At 47.3% G+C, this 24,833-nt stretch overlaps 1 protein-coding gene and 1 long non-coding RNA gene across 4 annotated transcripts in view; one reads left to right on the plus strand and one right to left on the minus strand.

Annotated features, from left to right (window-relative positions):
- The window catches only part of PRDM11 (PR/SET domain 11), a 43,071-nt gene extending 26,496 nt beyond the window's left edge, over positions 1-16,575 (plus strand). For 2 of the 3 annotated variants that reach the window (XM_086895039.1, XM_086895040.1), the window contains exons 6-8: positions 8,511-8,698; positions 11,790-12,440; positions 13,278-16,575. In XM_086895039.1, coding sequence (XP_086751165.1) covers positions 8,511-8,698; positions 11,790-12,440; positions 13,278-15,442 — 3,004 coding nt within the window. In that variant the 3' untranslated portion in view covers positions 15,443-16,575. The remainder of the gene's footprint in view (positions 1-8,510; positions 8,699-11,789; positions 12,441-13,277) is intronic. The other variant, XM_086895041.1, reaches the window with a different exon arrangement.
- Positions 13,247-22,005, minus strand: LOC147652550 (uncharacterized). The gene is made up of 4 exons (XR_015288553.1): positions 21,558-22,005; positions 17,413-20,048; positions 16,152-16,249; positions 13,247-15,431 (listed from the first exon to the last, which is right to left on the minus strand). It is a non-coding gene; the product is annotated as an uncharacterized LOC147652550 (long non-coding RNA).
- Positions 22,006-24,833: the final 2,828 nt, after the last annotated feature.

Here is a 24,833-nt window from a genome sequence, read left to right on the forward strand (position 1 = left end):
TCTGGTGGTTGTGGAATGTTGAGATGGATTGTTTCCAAGTTAAGATCATCTTTATCTGTTTATCTGGTTATTTTCTGTACTGTCGTCTTAGGGTAGATAATGGGTTATAACTATGAATTAGTCCTACAGGCAAGGGAGCATCTGTAGTTGAAGTATGACTGCCTCCAGTCTGTGGAAAAAATGCTCGTAAAGGATTAGGAGAACTTCATCTTGATAAAACAGCAGTGCTACCAAACTGAGAGGCATCTGTCTGTCACCAGTGGATCACTTCCAAGAGAGCTTTGGGGGGTCTCAGTGATCACTGGTGTTCATTGCTGAGGTTGGGCCACTAACAATTTCTAGTGGTCTGAAGGATCAGCATGAACACTATAAAAAAGGTAGATAGTAATAACTTCTTCTTCACTGGTTTTAAAGAAACTTCTGGCTCTTCTTTTGAAGTTGATCTTACACCACAATTCTCAGACACCCTCCAGTGCAAAACCACAAGCTGCTTTGTGCAGGTTTATTCCATAGTTTTATACACATAGTTTTCTTTTGTGGAGGTGCAGCTTCTTGTTGGTGAGCTTTTAGGGATACAAAGGAGAGAAGGAGGCGATAACTTCTTGGGAAGTGAGTCAACTAACACCTCATGGGTGGCGCTGTCCTACCACACTAGGTCTAATCTCATGTCTGAAGTTGTTAGGGGTAGAGCAAGGACAAAATCTTCCAGAACTGACAAGGTGGGACTTGGTCATTCTTTGTATCTATCTTGGAAGCCAGTTGCACTATTTCAGAGGTAAAAAGAATATAGGTTATGCAAGGAAATAGTGGGCAGCTGCACCAGGTGAAACCTTGTCTCTTCTTACTTTTCACATGCATGTACCTGTGAACTGGCACATCAGTAGATATTTATCAGACTAATGAGAATTTTCCCATGGCATTTTGCTTTAGTTTTGATTTTGCATCAAGTGTATTTGCCTGATTAACATAGGGTCCTGTTGCTGCTGTATCTGACTGCCTGGTTGTCTTAGTGATGCCAAACCATGTAGTGGCTTTGCAGAACACACTTTGGGAGCAGCAAATACAACATCTATGCTCTTCTCAGTGCAGAGGATGTGAGAAATGATGGGAGAGTAGGATTTTTCCATGAGAAGTCTGTGTTCCTCTAGAATATTTATGCTAGCTACCTATGGGTTTGAGAGAGGGAGAGAAGTCATTGCTACTGTCTGAAATGGATTCATATTCTAGTAATGAACAGTGCTCTGTACAGAATACCACAATAGCTTGGGTTCACCCTCTCTCAGATTTCTCATGGGTAAGCTTGTCACCCAGATGCTAACTTGCAGCTTTTGCATGTTGAATTACACATCAGAAGCTACAGGCTTGTCTGAGCCGGCAGACTGGGGGGAGGGGAAAACCCTTTTTCCATATTCTTTGAGATATCCTGAAACAGAAGCCAGCATTGAGAGGGATTTCACATTAATAATTCATGCTTCCTCTTCTGTTTAAGCTGATGAAGATGAAGAGATGCCAGGCACTTCTCAGGAACACCACTACGCTTCGCTGCAGAGGGCTGGTGCAGGTGTCAATCCGTTCTCCAGGCCCTCCCTCCTTCACACTTCTTCCTCATCAGAGCCCTCGGGAGCTGCCAGCCAAAGGCAGGAACTGCACTGTCCATCCCCACGCACCACCTCGGCCTGCAGACCCCCGCACCCCCGCACCAGGAGCCCGCCCCTCTCCAGCTTCGATCGCCAGCTTCTCCATTGCCATGCACAGCAAGCAGACCTGTTCAGGCAGTTCTGCCAGGAGCTGGTGGCCATCCATAGGGACATGGCAGATAGCATGCATGCCGTCAGCCGGAGCGTGGCTGACCTCACCAGCCAGGTCAGCCAGATGTGTCAGACACTGACAGAAATACGTGATGGGGTCCGGGCTTTCCATAGGATACAAGATCCCAGTGTCATGCCAGGGTCCTGTCTGCAAGCAGCTTGCTCTAAACAGCCCCCTGAGCCCAGTGCAGAGTCTAACCAAAACTCTCTAAAATGGACAACTCCTGCACGGGCCACCAGGTCACGAAAAAGAAAACATCAGTTTTAGTCTGTATTTTACAAAGTAAAGAAGGATGGCACTTCCTGAGCTGCTGCATGTTCCTCCCCATGTGTATCACTACTCCGTGGGGAAGGTCAACAGCTGACCCAACCCATCCACCCCCCTGCTGGCTAACAGAGCAGTATGAGTATGGCAACTAATTTTAGGACCAGCCCTCTGCAATGGCAAAGAAGAATCTCAAATTCTGTAGAGCTTGGAATGTAGGATATCTTTGGGTTCATAGAGATTTAGAGTTTTCACTGGCTTCCCCATGCTTTAAATGCTGTATAAACTAGGAAATGCAATAGAAATCTGTATCTCTTCCCATGCCTGTGAAATATTTTTACTGAAGCAGCATGCTACAGAGATCCTTTTGCAATCAACTCACAAATTTATCCTACTACTGCATTCCCATAATCTTCCTGAATATTCGTATATGCAGTATGTGCAAAAATACAGCCTTATGACTCTAAAATCTCTTGTTGATCATGGCTTTTATCTCTCATTCAGCAATAGTGGGCTGTCTGGGGCTTACTGTGACTTACACACAGCTTTGGGGAGAGGAGTGTAAAAGCAGGGCTTGTGCAGGGAAGGGAGGAAAGCATGGTTCTGAGGACAGGTCTGAGCACCATGGAGTTTTAGACTGCTCAAAAGGGTTGCAAAAAGCATAGGCATGGATCCTGCAGTGTCACATGCACTTGTGTTAAAGAGTTCAGCTTCTGTTTGCTCCAGTCTGAAACCCCTACCTTCCACAATTGCAGTTAAAATACAATCATTTCACCACATGACAACATTTAAAGATAATTGTATCATATTTTCTTGCATGTTGTCAAATCAAACCACCTCACCCCTTCAAAATGACTGAACAGAAATGAGAAAAGATGTAGGGCCAGCTTCTGACCTCACGCCAGTTTGGTTTGGTTTTGCTGTAATTCTGTCATCTTCAGTACAATTACTTTGCACTTAGTTTTATTTAGGGTGGGATCTGTGCTGTGTTCTCCTCCCATGAAGAGTTTTCAGTCTAAATTCACAGCTACATAGGTTAAAATCTTAGGCATGTTGGTTTTATACTGCTTTCTTTCCCCATATAGATGCAAGAAAGATCTGCATTACAGCATTTGAATTGCTCTAGAGCTGTGTGAGGTTCCCGTGTACAACACTGATTCTGGAGCTAGGCTTTAATAGTGTCACTTCAGGTGGTCATAATGTATGTGGTACCTCTTCTATAATATGTCTGTTTTCTCCTTAATTTGCACTTCTGCATCTAGCATGCTGCTCCCATCTCTGGAAAAACCCAGACCATTATTCTGATAGGCTTCAGCAGGGAAAAGGGTCAAGGTGTTAATCACATAGCACTCTGTGCTCTCCAGGCTGTCCTGTTGTGTTTGGAGGTTGGTTGCAGGAAACTATTCCAGTTAATATGAATGAGCATCATCCTGCCATGGCTGGGTTACAGACTTGGCAAAAAAGTTACAGAAACTTCCATGGAATTGAACATAGGCAGCGTGGTGTAGCAGAAGGATGGCTTGTTTTGTGTGGTCTTCAAGGGTCGTCTTTAACTTGTCTGGCCTCTTCTTTGAAAGTATAGCGCACTAGCTTCTTTCCTGAAAAGTTTGTTGTATTTCTGCTGTGTCAGGCATTCCTGACATGCTTTTCCTTTTTTTTTTTTTTTTTTTTTAAGATGTTCTGTAATTCTAATTAAAGTAATATATTTTTAGTGGTGCAATAAAAGATTGCTCAAGGAAATAGTGGTCTGGCAAGAAAAAAGCCTCATTTCTGAGGAATGACCCAACTGGTTTCATGCAGAGGACATTCCTTTTAGTGCTTGTGCCCAGACCAGGGCAGAACTTGCTTGTCTTCCACTGAGGATGTTCTTTTACTCCTGTTGAAATATTTGTATTCTGCAAAAGTCACAGTCTCTCTTCAGATGAAGGGGAGATTGGGAAATCTGTCAAAAGTGGATCTAATTTATGAATCAGAGAGCTGAAAAAAGGGTGGTATATGTTAAAGGCTTTCTAAGTCAATATAGTGCTGCTGCTATATATTAATATTAGTATTTTATATTTTTATAATATTTGGTCTCTACTGATGTCCCTCCATGCATATGATTGGCTCCTTTGATGCTGTCCAGGGGGATCCCTTCTGGAAACCCTCAGGTCTGCAGAGGAGGAGACTCCTGCAGGTGCTGGGCAGTGGAGGGAGTTAGCATCATTGGTGCCATCAATTTGCCCACCCAGATATATTTAGAGAGAGAATCCTGGTGCCAGATGCACAGCCCTCAATGCAAATCCCCAAAGGCTGGGCACTGGTCAGGAGAAAGGACCTTTTACTATCAACTGCCTAATGTCTCCCCTAGTTTCCTCTGTGGACTATTACAGATTGGCCCAGATCTGGGGACGTATCTCCTGCCCTGTGTAGACCCCTCGGTGGAGTGGCTTTTCTGTATTGGCTTGCAAAGGATACTTCTTCCTGCACCTATCATGCTAACTGGCTGTTGAAGTAAGTGTCTGTGTCAAAGCAAACTGCTGTGCTCAACCCCAATATCTCCATGTCCTGTACATGCTGAAAAAATTCTCTCTTTAAAAGTATTTTTGTTAAGAATGCAATAAATACATAACACTTTTACCACAGCTGCTGTTGAGTCGTTTGTTTCTCTCTACAATTTTTGCCTGAGCTGGTAAGAAGCCTGTCACAGATGTGGGTCTCCAGGAGACACTTGGCATCAGCGCACTGAGGCAGGGTTTACAGGTTTGGCATCCCATGGCATCAGCCTGGGCTGCTGGCTGCTCTCTTGCATGGGATCTCCTGCCCTGGCTCTGTGCCCAGAGTTGGTTTGGGAAAGGCCAGTGGCCGTTTCCCTGGAGTGCTCTGCCCTGGCAGGCTGTCAGTGGAGCACCCCCCATGCCAGCCAGAGGGTGAGCTGTGGAGTGGGCGGCAGGGAGCCATGAGGCAAGTCCAGGGTGATAGTGGAGGGGAGAAGGGGAGAAGCCTGAGCTTCTCTCCAGCTGCAGAGGTCTCCTCCCTCTTCACCATCTCTTGTGGATCCTCACCAGAGGCTCTGTTCCTCTCCTGGGGAGGGATGATCCCACCTGCAGAAAAATACCTTGACATTTTTCTGGGCACGCTCACTTAGCCATCCCAAAACTTGAAAATTTGGTCTCCTGAGTGGGCTGGGGCTTAGGAAAAATGAAACAGTGACTTTTATTTGCTGCTAGCTAGAGAGTCTGTGGGAAAGGTGGTCCTGCAGAGCAAGGAGCTGTGCCCCTGACAGCTGTGGGGTTGATCCCAGCCCCAGTAGCTGCAGATGGGTCACAAGTGGTCTCCATATGTGCGGTGTATGGTCCTGAGTAGCCTGGTCAGGATCTGTGGTGTTCTGGAGGCTGGCCTGTCCCAAGGACTAGACAGGTCATGAAATAGTGGATTTGTGGCTGGTGGCAGTGCCTCTCTGCAGACCAGGTGCAGCTGAGGGTGTCTGGGTCTGCCACAGGAGCAGTATGACCCTGCTCCTCCTCTGGGGATCACAGTCCCTTGGGAAACCTGCTCTGCAAGCAGGGCGTTGCCTATCAGTGTGCAGTGCTTGGGTCAGCATAACCATGCCTGTCCTGGGTGTCCAAACCCAGATAGCCTCCTTGCTTCAATCCAAATGGAGTATTTGGCATTGGGAAGGGGGCTGGACACTGTGCAGCCTTCACAGGAAGGGTTGGGTTATTCAGGATGTGAGTAGTTTGGCCTTGGGATGGATATCAGGGAAGGCAGATTATACAGTCTCTCCTCAGCAGGTAGTTTGTGCTCCTGGTTCATAAAGCTGGCTGCCCTTTTGTGGAATGACTTTCTCCATCCTTGGAAAGCATCTGCCTCTCAGCTGTGGTGTGCAGCAGCACTAAGTGTCTCAGAGCAACAGTTGGAATGTGGGGTTTTGCAGTCCTTTGTAACCTGTGTCTTTCACGCCTCTGGGGAAACTCGAGCCTGGGGCTGGGCAGCACTGGTTCAAAACAGTTTCTTTTGTGTGGATGATCTCATCCCATCTACCTTAACTCAGGGAAGTATCACAGATGGAAGCTTCCTCACTAGGATCATAAACCACTTGCTAGCTTGGGCATATCTGTGAAGAAACATGTTTGTAACTGGATTATCCCAGATCTTTCTGTTGGGGGCTCCTGATGAGACTGGCTGTGCCAATGGCTGCAGGAGGCTGGATGAGCAACCAGGCAGCATTTGCTGCAGTGTTGCAGCAGTGCTGCAGCTCATGCCCTCCAGCCTGCATTCTCATCCCAGTTCCTCCAGGAGGTGGCCAGAGCCACAGGATGTGGGCAGCAGAGCTGAAGGATACTCGAGCAGAAATGTGGAGAGCTGTAGAGGCAGAAGGAGAGCAGCGAACAGAAAAATGCTCATGCTCACGCTGAACAAAACACTTCACAATAAAAGTGACCCCTGGTGGGAATAGTTAACTTCCCATTCAAAGTTGTATTTTCTACATCTCACAGTCAAATGCAGTTTGCTGAAAATGCACTAGACCATCCTGTCACTGCTGCATCAATTCCTTGGTGCCACTGGCTGCAGATGTACAGGTCATGTACGTCATATTAAGGATCTCTGAGTGACTTTAGGTTAGTAAATCTTCACAGGGGCAGCCTGATCTGTTGTGGGCAGTAGAATGCACAGCAGAGTCTCTCCTTAGCTGGTGCAAGGAAGCATCCTGACATTTTGCTTGTACTGGAGAGAGCATCTTCTAGGAACTCCTGTGCTGCAAGACATCAGACTAACCACAGCACATTGGTCTGTCTCAAGGGTTGTGATCTCATGGCTGCCTGGAGGCCTGATACACCTTTTGAGGGGTGATCACTAACACCCAAAAGCAGCAGCCTGGCTGCTGTGTGCTATTGCAGGACCTCCTTTCCACCACACTGATCTAGGTCTCTCTTCCTTCTCAAATACAAAAACTGGTACTTTAAAAGTTCCTTTGTTTTGTGAGCAGAAGTAAATAAGGGTTAATAAAAGCCAATTTTGGTAGTACCAGTCTGCTGTTTAAATAATTACTGAAGATGGCAGAGAATCCGGGGTGGCACACATCAGGAAAAATACAACTGCTTGCAGGTACATGCACAGTTGCTTAACATTAAAACCAGAATTGCTTGAGCCTCAGGCAGTCCAGACACTGCCACTGCAGACTTGTTTTCTGTGTTTTGTGGGAAGTTTCACCAAGTTTGTGACCTTATTTGTGTGGGTTAGTGGGATCACGTGCAGATGGGCTTGTGTCTTTATCTGTGCATTCACATGGCTAGAGAAGGTAGAATATTCAAAAAATTTGAGAGATTTCTTAAGCCAGAGAAATACCTGTATATGCACTAGGGAACTCGGGCAAGGACTAATGGCAGCAGATGTCAGAGGAGCTGTATGCTCCCCTGCAGCCTCCTTGCCTTTGCTGAGGTTGCTGCAGCAGGGAGTGCTGAACAACAAGGCAAATGGTGTAAGAGAAAAATAAGTTTTGACTATGAGGGTCTGCACATGCTGTGACAGGGCCTCCTTCCTGGGTAGGTGTTGTAAGCTCTTGCTGGTGGCAACTGGATCCAGTGTTACCAAGCCTTTTTCATGTCCTCTAGCAGGAACATGAGGAGTGTGAGAGCAAACAACACGACCCTAGCAATAGATCTCTGTCTTAGCAAATTGCACAGAGGGCCAGTTGCTTGGAGTAGGAATAAGTAAGTTTCTGCTGAACTAAAATGTAGCTGTTTTAAATCAGGAAAATAAATCCCATGCCCTGAAAGTGATCTTTTTATCAGCACTGCCAGGAGATCCCCACAATGTGGTGCTGGGGTTTCCACTTGCAGAGCTGAATTGGTTTTTTATGTCATACCCTGCTGAACTCTGAAGTGCAAAACCTTCCAATATTGTCCTGTCCTTGGACAAGCAGCACATACTCCCATGCCCATTAGGTATCTGTGTTTCTGTAGTTAGAATCCAAATTTTCTTGTCTGAGAGGAGAGAAGCAGGAAAATCTGTTAGCAACTAAAAAAAGAAGGCAGTGTTTTGGGGAAACAGACAGTCGGGGTACCCTGCCATATTCCAGACATTCCTGAGAAGAAGGGAGGGAGCCCTGGGATGTGGAGTGATGGTGGGGAGTCCAGAATTCCTTGTTTCCATCACTAGGCAAAGACGTTTCTGCCCGGGAGAGTCTGTTACCCTTGCTGGCAGACATCCCTTCAGACTGGATGTGCATTTGTGTCGTCCCTTCCCCAGCAAGAAATGGCCCCACTGGCTTAGTGTTCCCTGGGTGTCCATGCTCGTTTGCACACCATTGCTTGTAACTCCATGCTTTCCAGCCTGGCTGTGTTGATGGCTCTCTCTGAAGGTCATTCTGGCTTCTTCATGGTTGTCATTATGATGTGGGGGGGGCACAGGAGAGAAGTTTGTGCTTCACACCTGCCTTGTCCCCTTGCCCTCAGGTACGTCATCATCTCCCGGGAGGAGAGGGAGCAGAACCTGATGGCCTTTCAGCACAGTGAGAGGATTTACTTCCGTGCCTGCCGTGACATCCACCCTGGGGAGAAGCTGCGGGTCTGGTACAGTGAGGATTACATGAAGCGGTTGCATAGTATGTCCCAAGAAACCATCAACAGAAATTTCACAAGTGGTGAGTCCCTTCCCTTTCCATCCTCTCTCCTGATTCCCTTGGGCCAAGTGTGGTGGGTGAAGTAGATTTTGCACAGGCTTTGTGTGTGCATTTCTAGAAGCAGAGCGCCTCTGGGTGAAAGCCCCCAGCTCTGCCTGGCATAGATGGATGGGTGTACAAGGAGAGTAAGATACCCTCAGTCATGGAGATCATGAAAGAAAGATTTGTGCTGTGATGTGTCACGTCATGTGTTGTGCCATGTTGTGTGTGTGTTTGTGCTGCAAGGGCCTGATGCAATGCCCAGGGATCACAGAGCGCCCCTGTCATGAGACTTTCTGGCCTGAAGATTGCCAAGCTGATGATCCTACAAGACAGCATTAGGTTTTTCCTCTGAACATGCTGCTCTCCCTGGCTCCTGTGAGCAGCCTGTTTGAGGGAGCTCTGGCTGGTTTTGAGTCCATATGAATGAGATTTCCTTGGTGTGTTTGTATGTCCATTTTCCTCGTTTAATTTATCTCCTCTTTCTTCAGAAAGATAATTTGGGATCAGCGCGACATCAGCTTCTTAGTCTCACAACCTTAGAATGTGTATACAACGTACAGGAGCTTTGTACTTGTCAGACTGATTCTTCCTTGGATAAAAATTTTTATCTTGTCTAAAGAGTAGCAATGTTGAAACAAACCCAGCAGTCCTTTGGGCCCACGTATTGTCAGCAATATAGGAAGCTTTAGAGGAAAGCAAAAATTCTTAATGCATCTGTTCATCTGTACAATGCTGATACCTGAAGTTAATTAGGAACATTTATTTCCAAGATAGATGCAGAATGGCAGGGCCTCAGAGGGGCAGCCACACTAAATATAACTTTGTAATTATGATTCCTGAGTATATTATTACACAGCTGCTGTTGCTGCCTTGACTTGGTAAAAGGTGTCTCCTCTTCAGTCACGGGGTGGACAAGATGTCCTGAAAAAAACTGGTTATCTATCACCTTAGGGTTGTTACACACTTGCAATGTTACATCTTGGTGGCTGTACTTGGGCAATTCCCACTTCTGAATTAACATTGGTATGAATTTGCTTTTTTATGTTAATGAGCACCAGTGAGTGATTAGGTACAGGCCACGTTGATTTTGCTGGAATAGCATGCACACATCAGTCATCCAGATGGCTTAGTGCTTTCTGAAAGTACAGCAAGAGACAGTCTGTGCCCTTGGAGCAGCTGCTCTACAGGGGCACCAAGGCTATGAGCTATTGCCCTGCCATGAAGACAAGCCTTTAATCCTGTTTTGTCATGGTGTCATGGTTTGTGGGAGCTGGAATGGTAACTCACAGCCTGCTCTGTGCTACAGGTGTGGTGAAGATCCACCTCAGGACTCTCCAGAACCTGCCACAGCCTAATAATGCACCCTCAGATAGAAACTCAGATGGCTAGGCAGACCATTCCAGAAACCCCCCTGACATCTTGGTGAGCTCATCCTGCTGCAAGCTGGGCTCAGCCTGCCTTCTCAAAAGAGGCACAGAGATGTTGTTAAAACAGAGCATCACCTGGGCCATTGCTAGACTTGCCAGAGACATCAAAGCCTCAGCTGGGAGGGCACTGGGAAGTGGTCAGGAAGCAGCACAGAAAAAGAAAAATCTGTTGAGTCATCCTCTATTTAAAAGATTTCAATTCCCTGCAGATGAGTCTGTCAAATGAAGTGGCACACTCAATGAACTCACAGAAAAATAACATTGTTCCTGGGTTTTGTTTCTGTTGATAGTTTCTGACCCGCCTCATCATTGGAGTTGAGACCAATATTATGAGGGATCGTCTTGTGATTTCTAGCTTTTCCATAGGGCTGAAGCACTTGGCTGGTTGGGGGAAAAGTCACCGAGAAGGAAGAAGTGGTTCTCTAAATCCCTACTGCTCACAGTAGTTTCTGTGGTCCATAACAGGGGAAATACTAAGAGAGAGGCTGAAAGCTTTGTCCATAGAAATTCCCATCAATGTGTTGAAAATGAGATCTGTTGTTATGGATTCACTAAAGAAGTGGCTGGGTTTCCCAGCCAGCATCCAAACCCAGTGCAAAATCCCATCCATTCAGGCCAGCCCTTTTTACAGTGCCTTACTCTAACTGTTTCGAGTCTTGCATCTTTTCTGCATTCTTAGCATTGCTCTCCTTAGAGAGGGAATGGTAGCTTTTGCTCCATAACTCTTTTGAAAGCATGAATACGCTTTAAGCAAACAAAACCAAAAATCAGCATAAAGCAGCGTCTTGTTTGGGAAGCCATCAATGCTTGAAGTTATTTACAAGATAGAAGAGTGATGGAAATTGAGCCAAACCTATCGTCTTTTGAATTTCCAGGTAAGGAAATCTGGCTATTCCCTTTATTTTAAGCAATTAATAATTTGTGTGAGGTTGCTTTTAATATTTTTTTTTTTCGATTACTGAATGGTCATGCTCTCAGACTCTACCAGGACAAGCTAGATGTCCCATCCTTGGAGGGCATTCACCCATGGTAGCTCAGTTGACAATGTGTACCTTAGGTTTTAAGTGTGCAAGTTGTTTTTACTCCTTTACCTTTGCATTTCTGGAGCAGCCTCCAAACTGAACGAGAGTAAAGGGGCTAGCAGACTTTGTGCCATGGCATGCACAGACACTGGGGTTGTCATGAAATGGTGTAAATCTCTTGCTGCACTGCTGTACACTTGATACCTTTTACCAAGTCAAAACAGGCACAGGACTTCCAGACAGCCAAAATGGCACTTAGGCTCTGGGTATAGTTTCCACCATGATCAGTCATTCACCACATAGTCCTCTTCCAACACAGGTTGGTTATACCTTTAGGTTAAACAAGCTGCCTGTAGTTTCTCTTCTCTTTGAAGTGTGTGGGTTCTGCTCTGCTGTGGTTACCCAGGACTGTCTCTGTTTTTGCAGACATGCCCATTAGCGGGGCTTCTACTCTTGCAAGCCTCGGTTTCCACTGAGTTGTGTCAGTTCCCTGGCTTGTAACATAACATGCAGACCTGCAGGGATTCAGTCTGCCTTTTTGTTCTTTTTTGTTTGAGTTTTAGATTGAGGGATGTTGCTCGGTTCCCAGTGATAATCCCCACCCCTCATTTTCCATTCTAGGAGACAAAACATTACAGAACGAAAAGTCAGAAAAGAATGTAGAAAGTCAAGAGGATGCAAGGGGAGCACTCCAATTCACTACCTTAAAGCAGGGGAAGAGCCCCTACAAGCGCAGCTGTGACGAGGGGGAATCCCACCCCCAAACAAAGAAAAAAAAAATTGACCTCATCTTCAAAGATGTCCTGGAGGCTTCTTTGGAATCTGCCAAGTTTGAAGAGAACCAGTTAGCAACAAGTACACCACTTTCCCTCAGAAGAGCATCTAAATACCAGGCTGAAGACATCTTTGAGCAGTGTGGCAGTGCCATGCAGCATGGCTCCCTGAGCCTCAGCAGAAACCAGAGCGAGAGGGAATGGAAGGTCCCTCACAGTTCCTCTTTCATCTCAGCCAAGGAGATGAGCATCCTTGAAGATGAGGAAGAAGAGCCCTTGTCACTTAAAGCAGACAGCCCAACAGAGCTGTCACTAGCCTCTGCGCAAGGCAACTCCCATGAAATCCCCACCACATCCTTCTGCCCCAACTGCATCCGGCTGAAGAAGAAAATCCGGGAGCTGCAGGCTGAGTTAGACATGCTGAGATCTGGGAAGTTACCCGAGGCACCCGTGTTACCACCCCAGGTACCCGAGCTCCAAGAGTTCTCAGACCCCACAGGTAAGCCTTGCCGAGTTAGAGCATTCTCCAAACCCTGCCTAAGGAGAGTAGTGAGGTGCCTGTGTGCTGTGTACCCACCTAAAGCATTTTGCTCTGAGTATTCAGGTGAACCTGTTGTTCCATGGAAGGTTCTTTGTCAGGTTTTGTGACTGGGGGGGCCAGGAGCTGATGCTGTGGGTACAGTGGAAAACACTGTCTGGGAAAGACTCTGTATGACAATTTGCTCTATTTGTTGCCATTGTAATTGATAATGCACTGCCAATAAAAAAGACATTCCATTGCAGACAGTTTGTTTGCTGTATTTTTGATGCATTCTCTTTCAGCGGAAGCCCCTCCACAATGCCTCACATGCTACCAAGAAAGTATGAATGACTCTGTGGTAATGCTGAAATGTGCTCTCTTTGTGTATGAAATTATGTCCTGCTGTGTCCCTTGTTGGAAATCTCTCTCTGTTTCCTCCACTGCCTTAACACAACCTCGTGTCCCTTTCTGAAGATACATTTCATTTCCTCCAGGAATATGCTGTCAAGCAGCCAAGAGCCTTCAGTAAAGGAATATTTGGGTCACACAGTGTATTGTTCAAGTGGCCAGGATGTAGTGTCCTTTTTTTGCTGTTCATTGTGGCATGCTGGAGACAAAGTTCTTATGCAGAAATACTGATTTCTTTCCTTTTCCAAGTTGTAATTCAAATTCTATCCGTAATGCATTGTGGGAAGGAGAAGAGAGGTTGTGGCCAGCTCTTTGGGCAATGCTCTACTGTCACCAGTAGGATGCTTCTCTAGCTCAGCAGCTTTGTAAATACCATATTTTTTTCCTTTTTTTATTTTTTTGTTACAGCTTCAGAAAGCATCATCTCAGTTCCCACCATCATGGAGGACGATGACCAAGAGGTGGATTCTGCTGATGAATCAGTTTCTAATGACATGATTGCTGCTACAGATGAGCCTTCCAAGATGTCTTCTGCGACAGGCCGGAGGATACGGCGGTTCAAGCAAGAGTGGCTTAAAAAGTTCTGGTTTCTGCGGTACTCCCCGACACTGAATGAGATGTGGTGCCACGTCTGTAGGCAGTACACAGTGCAATCTTCTCGGACTTCAGCCTTCATCATTGGCTCTAAGCAGTTCAAGATACACACGATAAAGCTTCACAGCCAGAGCAACCTCCACAAGAAGTGCCTGCAGCTTTACAAGCTCAGGATGCACCCAGAGAAGACAGAAGAGATGTGCCGAAATATGACCCTGCTCTTCAATACAGCCTACCACCTGGCCTTGGAGGGCAGGCCCTACTACGACTTTCGGCCTCTGGCAGAACTACTGAGAAAGTGTGAACTCAAGGTGGTGGATCAGTACATGAATGAAGGAGACTGCCAGATCTTAATTCACCATATCGCCAGGGCTCTCCGAGAGGACCTGGTGGAGCGCATCCGGCAGTCTCCCTTCCTCAGCATCATTCTGGATGGGCAGAGTGACGACTTGCTTGCAGATACAGTTGCTGTCTATGTGCAGTACACGAGCAGCGATGGGCCTCCAGCAACTGAATTCCTGTCTCTTCAGGAACTCGGCTTTTCTACAACAGACAGTTACCTCCAAGCATTGGACCGGGCTTTTTCCAGCCTGGGAATACGATTGCAGGATGAGAAGCCAACTATTGGCTTGGGAGTTGATGGTGCTAACATTACCGCCAGCCTGAGAGCCAACTTGTTCATGACAATCAGAAAGACCTTGCCCTGGCTTCTCTGCCTTCCCTTTATGGTGCATAGGCCCCACTTGGAAATTTTGGATGCCATTAGTGGGAAGGAACTACCATGTCTGGAGGAGCTAGAAAACAATTTGAAGCAACTGCTCAGTTTCTATCGTTATTCTCCCCGACTCATGTGCGAGTTAAGGGTCACTGCTGCCACTCTGTGTGAGGAGACCGAGTTCCTGGGGGACATTCGAGCAGTGAAGTGGATCATTGGGGAGCAGAACGTGCTCAATGCTCTCATCAAGGATTACCTTGAGGTTGTGGCCCATCTCAAAGATGTCAGTGGCCAGACCCAAAGAGCAGATGCTTCTGCCATTGCCTTGGCCCTCCTGCAGTTCCTGATGGACTACCAGTCGATTAAACTCATCTACTTCCTGCTGGATGTGATTGCTGTGCTTTCGCGCCTTGCCTACGTCTTCCAAGGGGAGTACCTTCTTGTGTCCCAGGTGGACGATAAGATAGAGGAGGCCATCCAGGAGATCAGCCGGCTAGCAGACTCCCCTGGGGAGTACTTGCAGGAGTTTGAGGAAAACTTCCGTGAAAGCTTTAATGGCATTGCTGTGAAAAATCTACGGGTGGCTGAAGCCAAATTCCAGTCGATCAGAGAAAAGATCTGCCAGAAGACCCAGGTGATCCTAGCCCAAAGGTTCGATTCCCGCAGCCGGACATTTGTGAAGGCCTGTCAGGTATTTGATCTTGCAGCTTGGCCCAGAAGCACTGATGAGCTCATGAGCTATGGGAAGGAGGATATGGTACAAATATTTGAACACCTGGAGACAGTCCCATCATTTTCCAGAGAGGTTTGCAGAGAGGGGATGGACACCCGAGGGAGTCTGCTGATGGAGTGGCGAGAACTCAAGGTGGATTATTATACCAAAAATGGTTTTAAAGACTTGCTCAGTCACATTTGTAAATACAAACAGAGATTTCCCCTCCTAAATAAAATAGTTCAGATCCTCAAAGTCCTTCCCACCTCTTCGGCCTGCTGTGAGAAGGGGCGCACCGCGCTGCAGAGAGTGCGCAAGAACAACCGCTCTCGGCTCACGCTGGAGCAGCTCAGTGACCTGTTGACGATTGCTGTCAATGGGCCGCCCATTGCCAACTTCGATTGCAAAAGGGCACTCGATAGCTGGTTCGAGGAGAAGTCAGGCAATAGTTACGCGCTCTCGGCCGAAATGCTGAGCAGGATGTCATCTCTTGAGCAGAAGCCGATGTTGCAGAGCATGGACCATGGCTCTGAGTTTTACCCTGATATTTAGGAAGGAATGCCTCAGATCAGATAATTTTTTTAATCTATACTCTAAACTTTGATATATTATATAAAATATATATATTATCTATATTAAGGAAAAACCCACACTGAAAATTTAAAAGTTAAGACGATGTGCGTCTGATAGAAGCTAAGCAGAATTTTAAAGATTGAGACAATGTTTAGACATTTACTGGTGTCTCCAACCATGGCAGCTGCAATGTAGGTGGCAACATTTCATTCTTTAGAAGCATGTGCTGGGGCCATACTCTACATGTTCAAACCTAACAACCTATAAGCTAGACAACGGGTCTTTGTCAGCCTCATCCTCCCAGCAGTTTCCTTTGTATGTGTGTTGTCAGTTTGCTGGGTTGTTTTCTGTTTTGTTTTGTTTCATTTTGGGGTTGCTTGTTTGTTTGTTTGTTTGTTTGTTTTCCCCTCAGTTTCAATCTCTGCCTCTCTTTCAATTGTTCAGCCCAGTTATTGAGCCATTTGAGCCTTTTGTTGGCAACCATCAGATTTCTGATTTCCGACAAAGCATCCGTGTGTTTGTGTCGCCCTCAGCTCAACCCAGTTCTCTTCAGTTGAGTGGAAGCTTTCTTCACTCAAAAGATTACTGACAGGAGAGAAGGGCTGGGGACATGATTTTGGGTTTTTATTCTGATTTAGAAACCAATGCCTCCACTAAACTGTGATGCCCCTTTCTCAGTTCTCCCTACCTTTGGGCTGTAGAGTAATATGTGGCTTTCAGCTCCTTTTATGATAACCGCAGTACCAGTCTATCATACGTATGTTATAACATGATGTCATGTGCAGACTATAAAATAGTAAAATAGAGAAGGCAGGGGGAAATTTTTGCATTTATATTTTTATATTGTATGAGATAAATATATATATATATATACAACTATTCATTCAAAACCAGGGCTGCTGTGGAAGCTAGACAGCCAATGAATCGAGAGCCACCTCTTGGCAGAGATTCAAAGGCTTAAAAAATTATATTCTAATTTACATTATTTATACTATGTCTTTATAATCCTAGATTGTTGTGGGGTTTTTGTTTTGTTTTGTTTTGTTTTGTTTTGTTTGGAATGACTGAAAGAAAAACCTGCTGCAGTTTGGTGGCAGGAGCTATCAATGCAAGATTATCTTGGATTATATTCACGTGTGATGTCCTACAAAGGTTCACTTACTCTCTTGTGACCAAGGTAACCTGTTCCACAGCACAGCAGACTGATGACAGCAGGAAGAAGGGATGCTCTGCTTCTTCCTGCAAAATATTTCTTCCTTTCTTGAAGGAATGCCATGTCCAGCTGAAATGTGAATGGGGGACTTGCACCTTCCATCACAAAGAGATTGTTTTGTGGGCTTGGGGCTCTTCTTTGTTTTATTATTTTAAAGTAAACAATCTCCAGGCATCTACACAATATCACTTCAGGTTAGAAAAGAGAAAAAAAAAAAATCCACAAAAAAACCCCAACCAACCAAAAAAAACAAAACACCAGACAAACAAAAAAGGTGCAAAAACTCCACAGATGCTAGTGCCTTGCCCTGCTGATGTGGCATGGACAGCACCAACCTGACCAGACCATCGTGGGAGTGAGACGTGTTGTCCAAAAGGTGTCCAAGCCAACATGTTCTCACTTCCCAGAGGGATGAGCTTTGTGCCAAGCTGTGTTGTTTGGAAACATGATGGTGGTATCAGCAACACTGAACCTTTCCTTTCTCCTGTTACCCCCCTGCCCTTGGTCTTGGTGCTAAGATATCTCTAGAACCATTGCTGCTAGTTGATAGCTTTTCATTTATATAAATATATATATATATATATATAATATTATTTTATTTTTTAAACTTTTTTGTTTGTTTTCAATGGAGATGTAGCATGTTTGGAACCGATCTCTCTCTGAGTCACTTTCACTGCCAGGGTTCACGCACTGTCTTCCCCGGGAAAACACACACTTCTACCTAGGTCTCACTCACCTCCTGCTAATCCTTTTGCCTTCAGCAGAACTTCACAGCCAGCACTGGCAGAGGTGTGCAGCCCAGCCACTATAGGCTGGTTCAGCTTTCAGACCCCACAGGAACAGCTAGGCTGGTGTTGGTCAGGGTTTTGGAAGTGTTTGCCTCTGTCCCTGTGGGACTGAGGAGGGACTGAGCCCACCCAGAGCACGAGTGGTGGCCTGTCCTTGTGTCCTGACACCGCCCCTTTGCTGTAAAATGGGGCCTGCTGTAAAATGGTCCGAGCGGAGCAGAGCAGACCCTGTGAATGTAGCAGCGAGGGCTGGTCAGCAGCCTCTGTAGCACTTACCCCTTGCCCTACCTCTGACAGCATGTGCAGCCTGAGGCTGGCTCGGGCAGGAGAGGGCATCTGCACCAGAGGCACCCATCTGCTGCCAAACTGCCACCAGGGGTGCAGGCGCTGGGTGCTCTTCCTTGTTCTCCTCATGGAAATGTCACCAGCTAGGTCAGGGCATCACACAGTTGCAATACAGAGGCATCGATATGACACGCCTAGCAAGCATGAGAAATGGCTTTGTTTTCATGTTTTCCTACATTTCCTTCTAAACGGTGTGATCAAATTGATCCATTCCTCCAGAGGAGTAAAAGTTAAACTGGAAACCCTCTGCCAGCCGTGCAGCCTTGGGTGGTTGTTTGCTTTACTTTGTAAAGTAGGGACTTCTCTACACAAGGTGCTCATAGCTCTCCAGGCATGGTGAATTGGCTCTGCTCAGGGTGCTGCCACAAAGTTCTGGAGCTGCTGCCTGCCAGGGAGGTGGCAGGCTCCCTTCCTTTTTTAAAACCTGAGGAGATGTAAAAAGATAAAAACTGCTGCTCCGTTAGTTTCTGACTGGAGATGGGCAAAGTGAACATAGAATCCATAGAAATCCATAGCTCTTTGTGGGTGGAGAGGAAAAATCACCTGCCTTTCTGTTTGCAGCAGCAAAAGCTCCTTGGCACGGAGGCCAATCAAAGTGCTTGGCCCACATGGAGGGAAGGAACATTTGGGGACAGTCTCCAGACACCATTGGAGAGAGGAATGCTTGGCCAGGGCTTGTGCTGAGCAGCCCAGGAGGCCTGTTTACAACTCCTGATCTAAGCCTCCTAACTTTGGCCATTGCAGATAAAATGGCAAGGTAAGAGTTGCCAGAGGCCTGTTCAGAAATTACTCTTCCAATTTGTCACTCCTTCCTTTTGGTTCACTTGCAAAACCTGCTTTCATCAGTGACACCTTTCACTGGCAGCTCTTACTTCTAATGGTGCAGTGAAATGTTCAGTGTGTGGTGATTTTCTCTGCCAGCTGACTCAAGCAAAGCACTTGTTCCTTTAGCAAATAACTTTGCTTGCAAACAGTGATTCCCTGCCACTGGATGTTGTGGATACCCGTAATGGGAAAGGTCAGAGACCCCTTACATTGGTGATGGGGATAAACGAGCTTGGCAGAGCAGCTGGCCTGGCCCAGCCCATACCAGCTTCTCCAACACAATTCCCTGTTACCTGCACATCAGAAAATAAACCTGGCCTTTTTCCTAGGGTAATGCAGGTGCTTTGCAAGCTTTCCCTCCAGGTTAACCTGCCTATCTCAGATCTGTAGCTCTTGCTTTCATGGATAGTCTGTGGATGGAAACATGACTACCAGCACACACAAGACAGGGAGGAGGGAGGAAAATCAATGCAAAGCAAGCCTGGCTTCCCTGGGCTCCTGAGCCTTCCCCAGAAGCAGGTGCATTTTCTGTGCCCTGTTTGTCTGGGCCCAGCCTTGTGGCAGCGAGGCCAGGAGGGAGCAGCAGCAGGCATGGGGAGGGCTTAGCAGGGTGCTGAGGGAGGCCTCCATGGCTCCAAGATTGCAGCGCATCGGGTTTAACCAATGCCTTTCCTGCTGTGCTGAGAGAGCGAGAGGACTTGTTTTGAACGTGTTGCTTACAGCATCTTGAACTGGTTAGACTGCAAAGACAGAGGGATCAGTTTTTCTTGAATGAGCTCTTTGTCTCCTTCCCCTGCATCTTAGCTATGGCATCTGACTGTGAATAATGCACACTCCTCCAGACCCTCGGGTTTGTATTTCTAGCCCGTGGGATTTTTGGTTGCCAATTTCCCTTCCCCACTTTTTGCTCAGGCTCCTTGCCTCTTTTACCCTGCTGTGAAGCAGAAATCTGTGAAGCACATTTAGACGTGTCCTTCTGCAGGGCTCACCCGTGTCCACAGGGGTCCGGGCCCTCCAGCCACGAGGCCAACCTCAGCAGGGATAATCCTCACAAGAGACCAAAGCTCTTCCCATGCCAGCAAAAGCACACAGAAGTTACGGGGGCTGCCAGGGGACACGGTGGGCAGCGTCCTCGTGTGGTGTCTGCCTTGGGTCTTGAGCCAACTGCAGCAATGTGCCCCGTGCTGGTCACGCTTTTGCTGGTATGACTGTTCAGACATGATTCAGGCTCGGTCCATCTCTTTCTCACAGCACAAACTCAACCAGATGGCCCGCGGGGTCTTTGGAGTCCTCCTCCTTTCTTATCTCATGAGGATTGCTGTTTGTTTGACCAGTGCCCAGACAGCTGGCTTGCAAATAAGCAGCAACAGCCTCTGCTTTTGCAGATTCCCCTCTCAGCCCTGTCAAAAGAGGTCTTAAAAGCAGAGAAATGGTACGTTAATCCCCCAGCCATTGTATCCAATGCAGTAATGCCTATGCAATTCCTGTCTCCCTTGGAGACACGTATGATGTGTGTGCATGTAAGCTAGTGTATGTATACAGTACATATGCATATGGTCTATATATTGTATATACGCACATCCCAGTACATATACACACAGTACAAAAGATTAAAATCACATGCTTATATATCTATAAATGAAATCCTATATATTTATATATTTCTATGTTTTCGATAGATATAAAGATATAATATAGAGATAGACCCAACCACCCTTGTGTAAGGCTGGCCCTGTGTTTTAGCACAAGGCACGTAACACTGAAGACTTTGGACTTTGGGATGGTTTTAGCCATACACTGAGGCCTACATTTACATGTATAGCACTCTATGGAGAGGGGCTTGGCTGTGTTTAGGGCAAGGGGTTTCCTTGCTGGCATGTTAACCAAGTGATAAATAAGCTTTGTTTAATAGTGGAATGTCTTGGTAGGGGAAAATGCTTGAGTGTCCTTCTCCTGGGAAAGCCTCTTGCTGAGGTGCCGCGTGTTCACACTTGGACAGACACATATCCCACCCTCATATGCACTTTTGTCTCTCTGCATGGGTGTGGTTGGCAACTGCGGGCACCGGTGCTGTGGAAACGTGGCTTTTTGCTGTTCCACTTGGCACTCCTCAGCAGTCACCGGCACACTGCCAGGGAGACCCTGCGCTGGCCAGCACTCACATGGCACCAGCGAGAGCGTGGGTGCGCTTGCGGGCATCGGTCAGCGACACAGCCGTGGCAGCAGGAGGGCCAAGGTGGTTTTGAGTGGAGAAAGGGTTACAGCCACGCAGCTGCAGGTGGCATGGATACTGAATGGAGCTGGAACAGTGCAAACGAGAAGGAACTGTGAAGTTGGGGCGATGAGAGTGCGTAATCCCAATGGGGAAGGTGCATTCAGCTCTGTTGGGTCAGGCTGGCCGCTGTCTGCTGCAGGAGCCACTCTGCTCCCTCAGGTCTCACAGCCGCTCCTCAGCCTGTGAGCAGCCTGCCTGGCCAGGGTTCCAGGGAGGCTTTCTGGAGGAAATGGAACGATGTGATTGTATGGAAGACATGGTCGGTGCTGCATGTGTGCCTTTGGGCCTCAGCACACAGCGTTCAGACCTTGCCAGGCTGAAGCACCAAAGGGTGCAGCCCTCTTACCCTGCCCGTGCAGAGACACCTGCTTTCCCATGACAGCATTTCTGTGCTGGGATGGGGGGTGGATCTGGGCAGTGAATCAACCCTCCCTGATTATCTGCTGATGCCTGTGGGATGGACAGCTGTCTCATCCCTCCATCCCTCCCCTCACACAGCCACTCGTAGGACACTGGCCCTGCTGCATCCGGAAGCCTTTGGCTGACACCTGAGGGAACCCGAGAGGTGCCTCTGGCCGGCCTGGCAGCAGGTGGTCAGTCAGCAAGCTGCTTCCCCACAAGGGTTGGAGGGAAAGCATGGAGGTTTACCTTGGCAGCTCTGCTCCACGCCTGGCAACCACTGCGCTCCTTGCCGTTTGTTTTATTTGTTGGCTTTGGTCGGGAGGAGGGTGAGTTGTAATTCCGACATCCGAATGCTCCTTACACTGGTATTGCATGAGCAGACGCTGTGCAAGCTGTCCCCGAGCCCTGTCACACACCTCAGTGCCCTCTCCCAGGCCTCTCTCCTCCACACAACTGGTAATCCACCTCAGCCGCCCCTGCCCGGCGGCGGCTCCCCGCTCTGCCGCAGCCCCTCAGCCGCGCAGCACCGGCGGGGAGCTCTCGGCACCTGTTCCTCACAAACCTCAGAGACAGTTTTCTCGCTCCAGCCCCCTCCTTCCGATGCCACTGACACCCGCGTGAGCCCAGCCCGCGGCCTCGCCTCCCACCCGCCCTGCTGGTGGTGCTGCCGCCCGGCGAGGGGCTCCCATGCACTGCACCTCATGTCGAATAAGCTCGCTGGGCCGCGCGGGGGAACCATGTCTCATATGCTGTAATGTCCCAAATGCTACAGGAGGGCTACGGAGTTCTCTGCCAGTCGTGGCATCCTCATAGACTCACCTGACAGTTAGCAAAAATGCATTTCTACTTCCAGAAAACGAGGGTTTGTCCCTAACCTCTCCGTATCCACATCCAAGCACAGCCCTGCTGAACTGTTTCAAGCTATCTCTCACCCACCCACTCACCCATCACACACACATATGAAATGAGAGAAAAATATCTAGACGTCTATTACTATATATGTATTAATATGTTAATATCACTCTTTTGGAGACATTAAAATGTTATTACTTTACAGACTATGCTTTATAGTACCTGTGTGAAAGGACCTAGGACACTGGATACGAATAGAGCTATGTTGATATATCATAGTATGTACACGAGAACTTTCCTTTTGTCATATTATCCTTGTAATGTAAAATGATTGTTAATAAAAAAAAAAAAAAAGCATTTAAATTTATCAAGTTGGGTTGCTAATTCTTCAAATTGTTCTCGGAGGTTAATGTCATATTGCCAGATGAAGGACATCTGTCTAAGCTGATGCACTTTCTTTTCCCTCAGCCAGGACTATGGAGAGTAAATCCAGTGCTGGTTAATCCAGAAGGGTTAGTTGCAGCCCCCTGAGGTGCTGGTAGTTCTCCCTCCTGAGTGACTGGCTCCCTGACATGCTGAGTGTCACTGCAGCCCCTTGAAGTCCTCACCTCACAAAGTCCTGGCAAGCAGGTCCAGCATGTCCTGTGCTGCAGCTGCCCACTTTCCCCAGGAGCTGGGTTATCCCCTGCCAAGGCTGCAGCAGGCAGCCCAGGAGCTGGCACTTCCCAGCAGCCCAGGGCTGGTCTGGGTCAGCACTGGCAGCTATTCAGCACATGCTGTTTTTGGGTAGGGATGCAGAGTGGGTGTCATCAAGGCTCTGCGTTCCCTTTCTAGTCAGGTACAGGTACAGCTAGCATTGTTAGCTTTGCTGTGGTAGGCTGGGCTTGTAATGTGGACTGACAAAGCTTTACATATGTGCCTGGTTTGGTCTGAAGGATGGTGACACTTTTCCTGAGCTCTAAATGCTCTAAATCCAGGGAAAGCTGGGCTTTTTCTTTCCTTAAAAGAGAGGGCTGACTTAACTTCTTTTTAGGCACTGGGCTTGCAGTTGATTAACTAAAGGTGCAACTTTTAAAACAGTTCAATGTATTAAGAGTATTTTTGTACATGGAGGATCTCAGACCTGCTAAATCATTGTGGGGCAAGAGAGCAAACATCTGAAATAAGTACGTGTCCACGGATTAGCCCTGGGCTGTGGGATGTTTGCTGACCAAACAGCTGAAAACATTGCCTCCACAGGCTGAGCCTGGCTGCTGCTGCGGATACACCTCACGGCAAAGGCACCACAGGAACTACGGATCATCCTTCCTTCACTGAGGCTCAGGTTTGCCTGGCAGTGCAAGCAGGGACAACCTTGCAAAGTTTAGTTGATCCCTGGGTGGCAGCTACAGCCAGAGAGAAACACAGGCAGAAAACAAAGCCCTTCCGGCACAAACAGTTGCTCGCTCAGCTGTAAATGTGTCCATGTGGCAGTGGAAGGAAGCAGAAAACAAGGAGCAAGCTATGCAGCTGACGGTGTGGATCCTGGGTGTGGTGCTGCATACTGTGAGTGTTGATACTGAGCTTCAGTTTCTGGGGATGGAAGCATCAACAGGACTGGCTCTTTAATCGGGTCTGAAGGAATCCTGGTTTTCCAATTGCCCCAGGGGAAGCATGCATGTAGACCCATCAATCATCACAGGTGAAGGGCTGGGCAGAAATTTTGGGTTCAGAATGAATGCCTCCAAATTTTAATGGAGTGTAGCCACCAGGGCTGGAAGTGACTGGCAGTTTCCAGGGTGAGAAGTGAAAGTAGCCCCAAATTAGTCATCAAATAGGTCCAATAGGAAAGGTTGTTTTAGTGAATTCCTCAAAGTCCAATTCCTCGAGCAGACCACATATCACACACAGTTTGTCATTTTCTGGCAGCTTTCACTGTAGTGATTTAAAGTTGCTAATTTTTGAGCAGTAAGCAAGCCCAGCAAAATCTTGCTGGTTGGCATGGCTTAGCTTCAGTTTGGTTTCCTGGGCACCTGTCAGTCAACAGTGAACACCTCATCTCTGGGGTTTTTGCCTTTGCTAGTCAATTGACAGCATGAAGGCAGGGCAATGTTTTACTTTCAGCAGCTCAGCCACGTGTAAAGAGCTAGAACTGCTTGTGAAATGCATTGCTATTTCCATTGCTATGATCCATTTCCTACAGGCGATTCTGTGCTGTGGACTCTTGTTAGTCACCCTTGGCAGTGATCTGCCTCCTTGCTGGTAATTTCAAACCAAGAACTTAAAAGCAAGATCTCTTCATGCAAAGTGCACTATCTGAGCTTTTTTCAGGAATGGAAGCTTGCATACAATTCATCTGATCTAGGGCGAAAGGTGGCCTTTACTTTTAAGACCAGTGATTCTCATGTCAATATGAGTGAAAAGGAAATTGAAAAATTCCTCAGTGATGGTTGTCATAGCATTAATGCCTGACACACACTTCCCCAGCTCTGCTGGTGTCCTGGATATGCTCCGTGGAGATGACTGTTGTTAGCAGCTGGTGCTAGAAACTTCATTTACCAAAAAACCTGAACATGTTTCTTCTTGGAAGCAGGAGGTGTGGAGCCTATGACGCCAAGATCTTACAGGCATAAGCAGAGGGGCTTTGCAGCACTTCCTGGGGCCTGTCTTCCCTATCTTATGCTCCTGAGG

Source organism: Cyanistes caeruleus, chromosome 6, assembly GCF_971803275.1.
Source record: "Cyanistes caeruleus chromosome 6, bCyaCae1.hap1.1, whole genome shotgun sequence".
Taxonomy (NCBI): Eukaryota; Metazoa; Chordata; class Aves; order Passeriformes; family Paridae; genus Cyanistes; species Cyanistes caeruleus.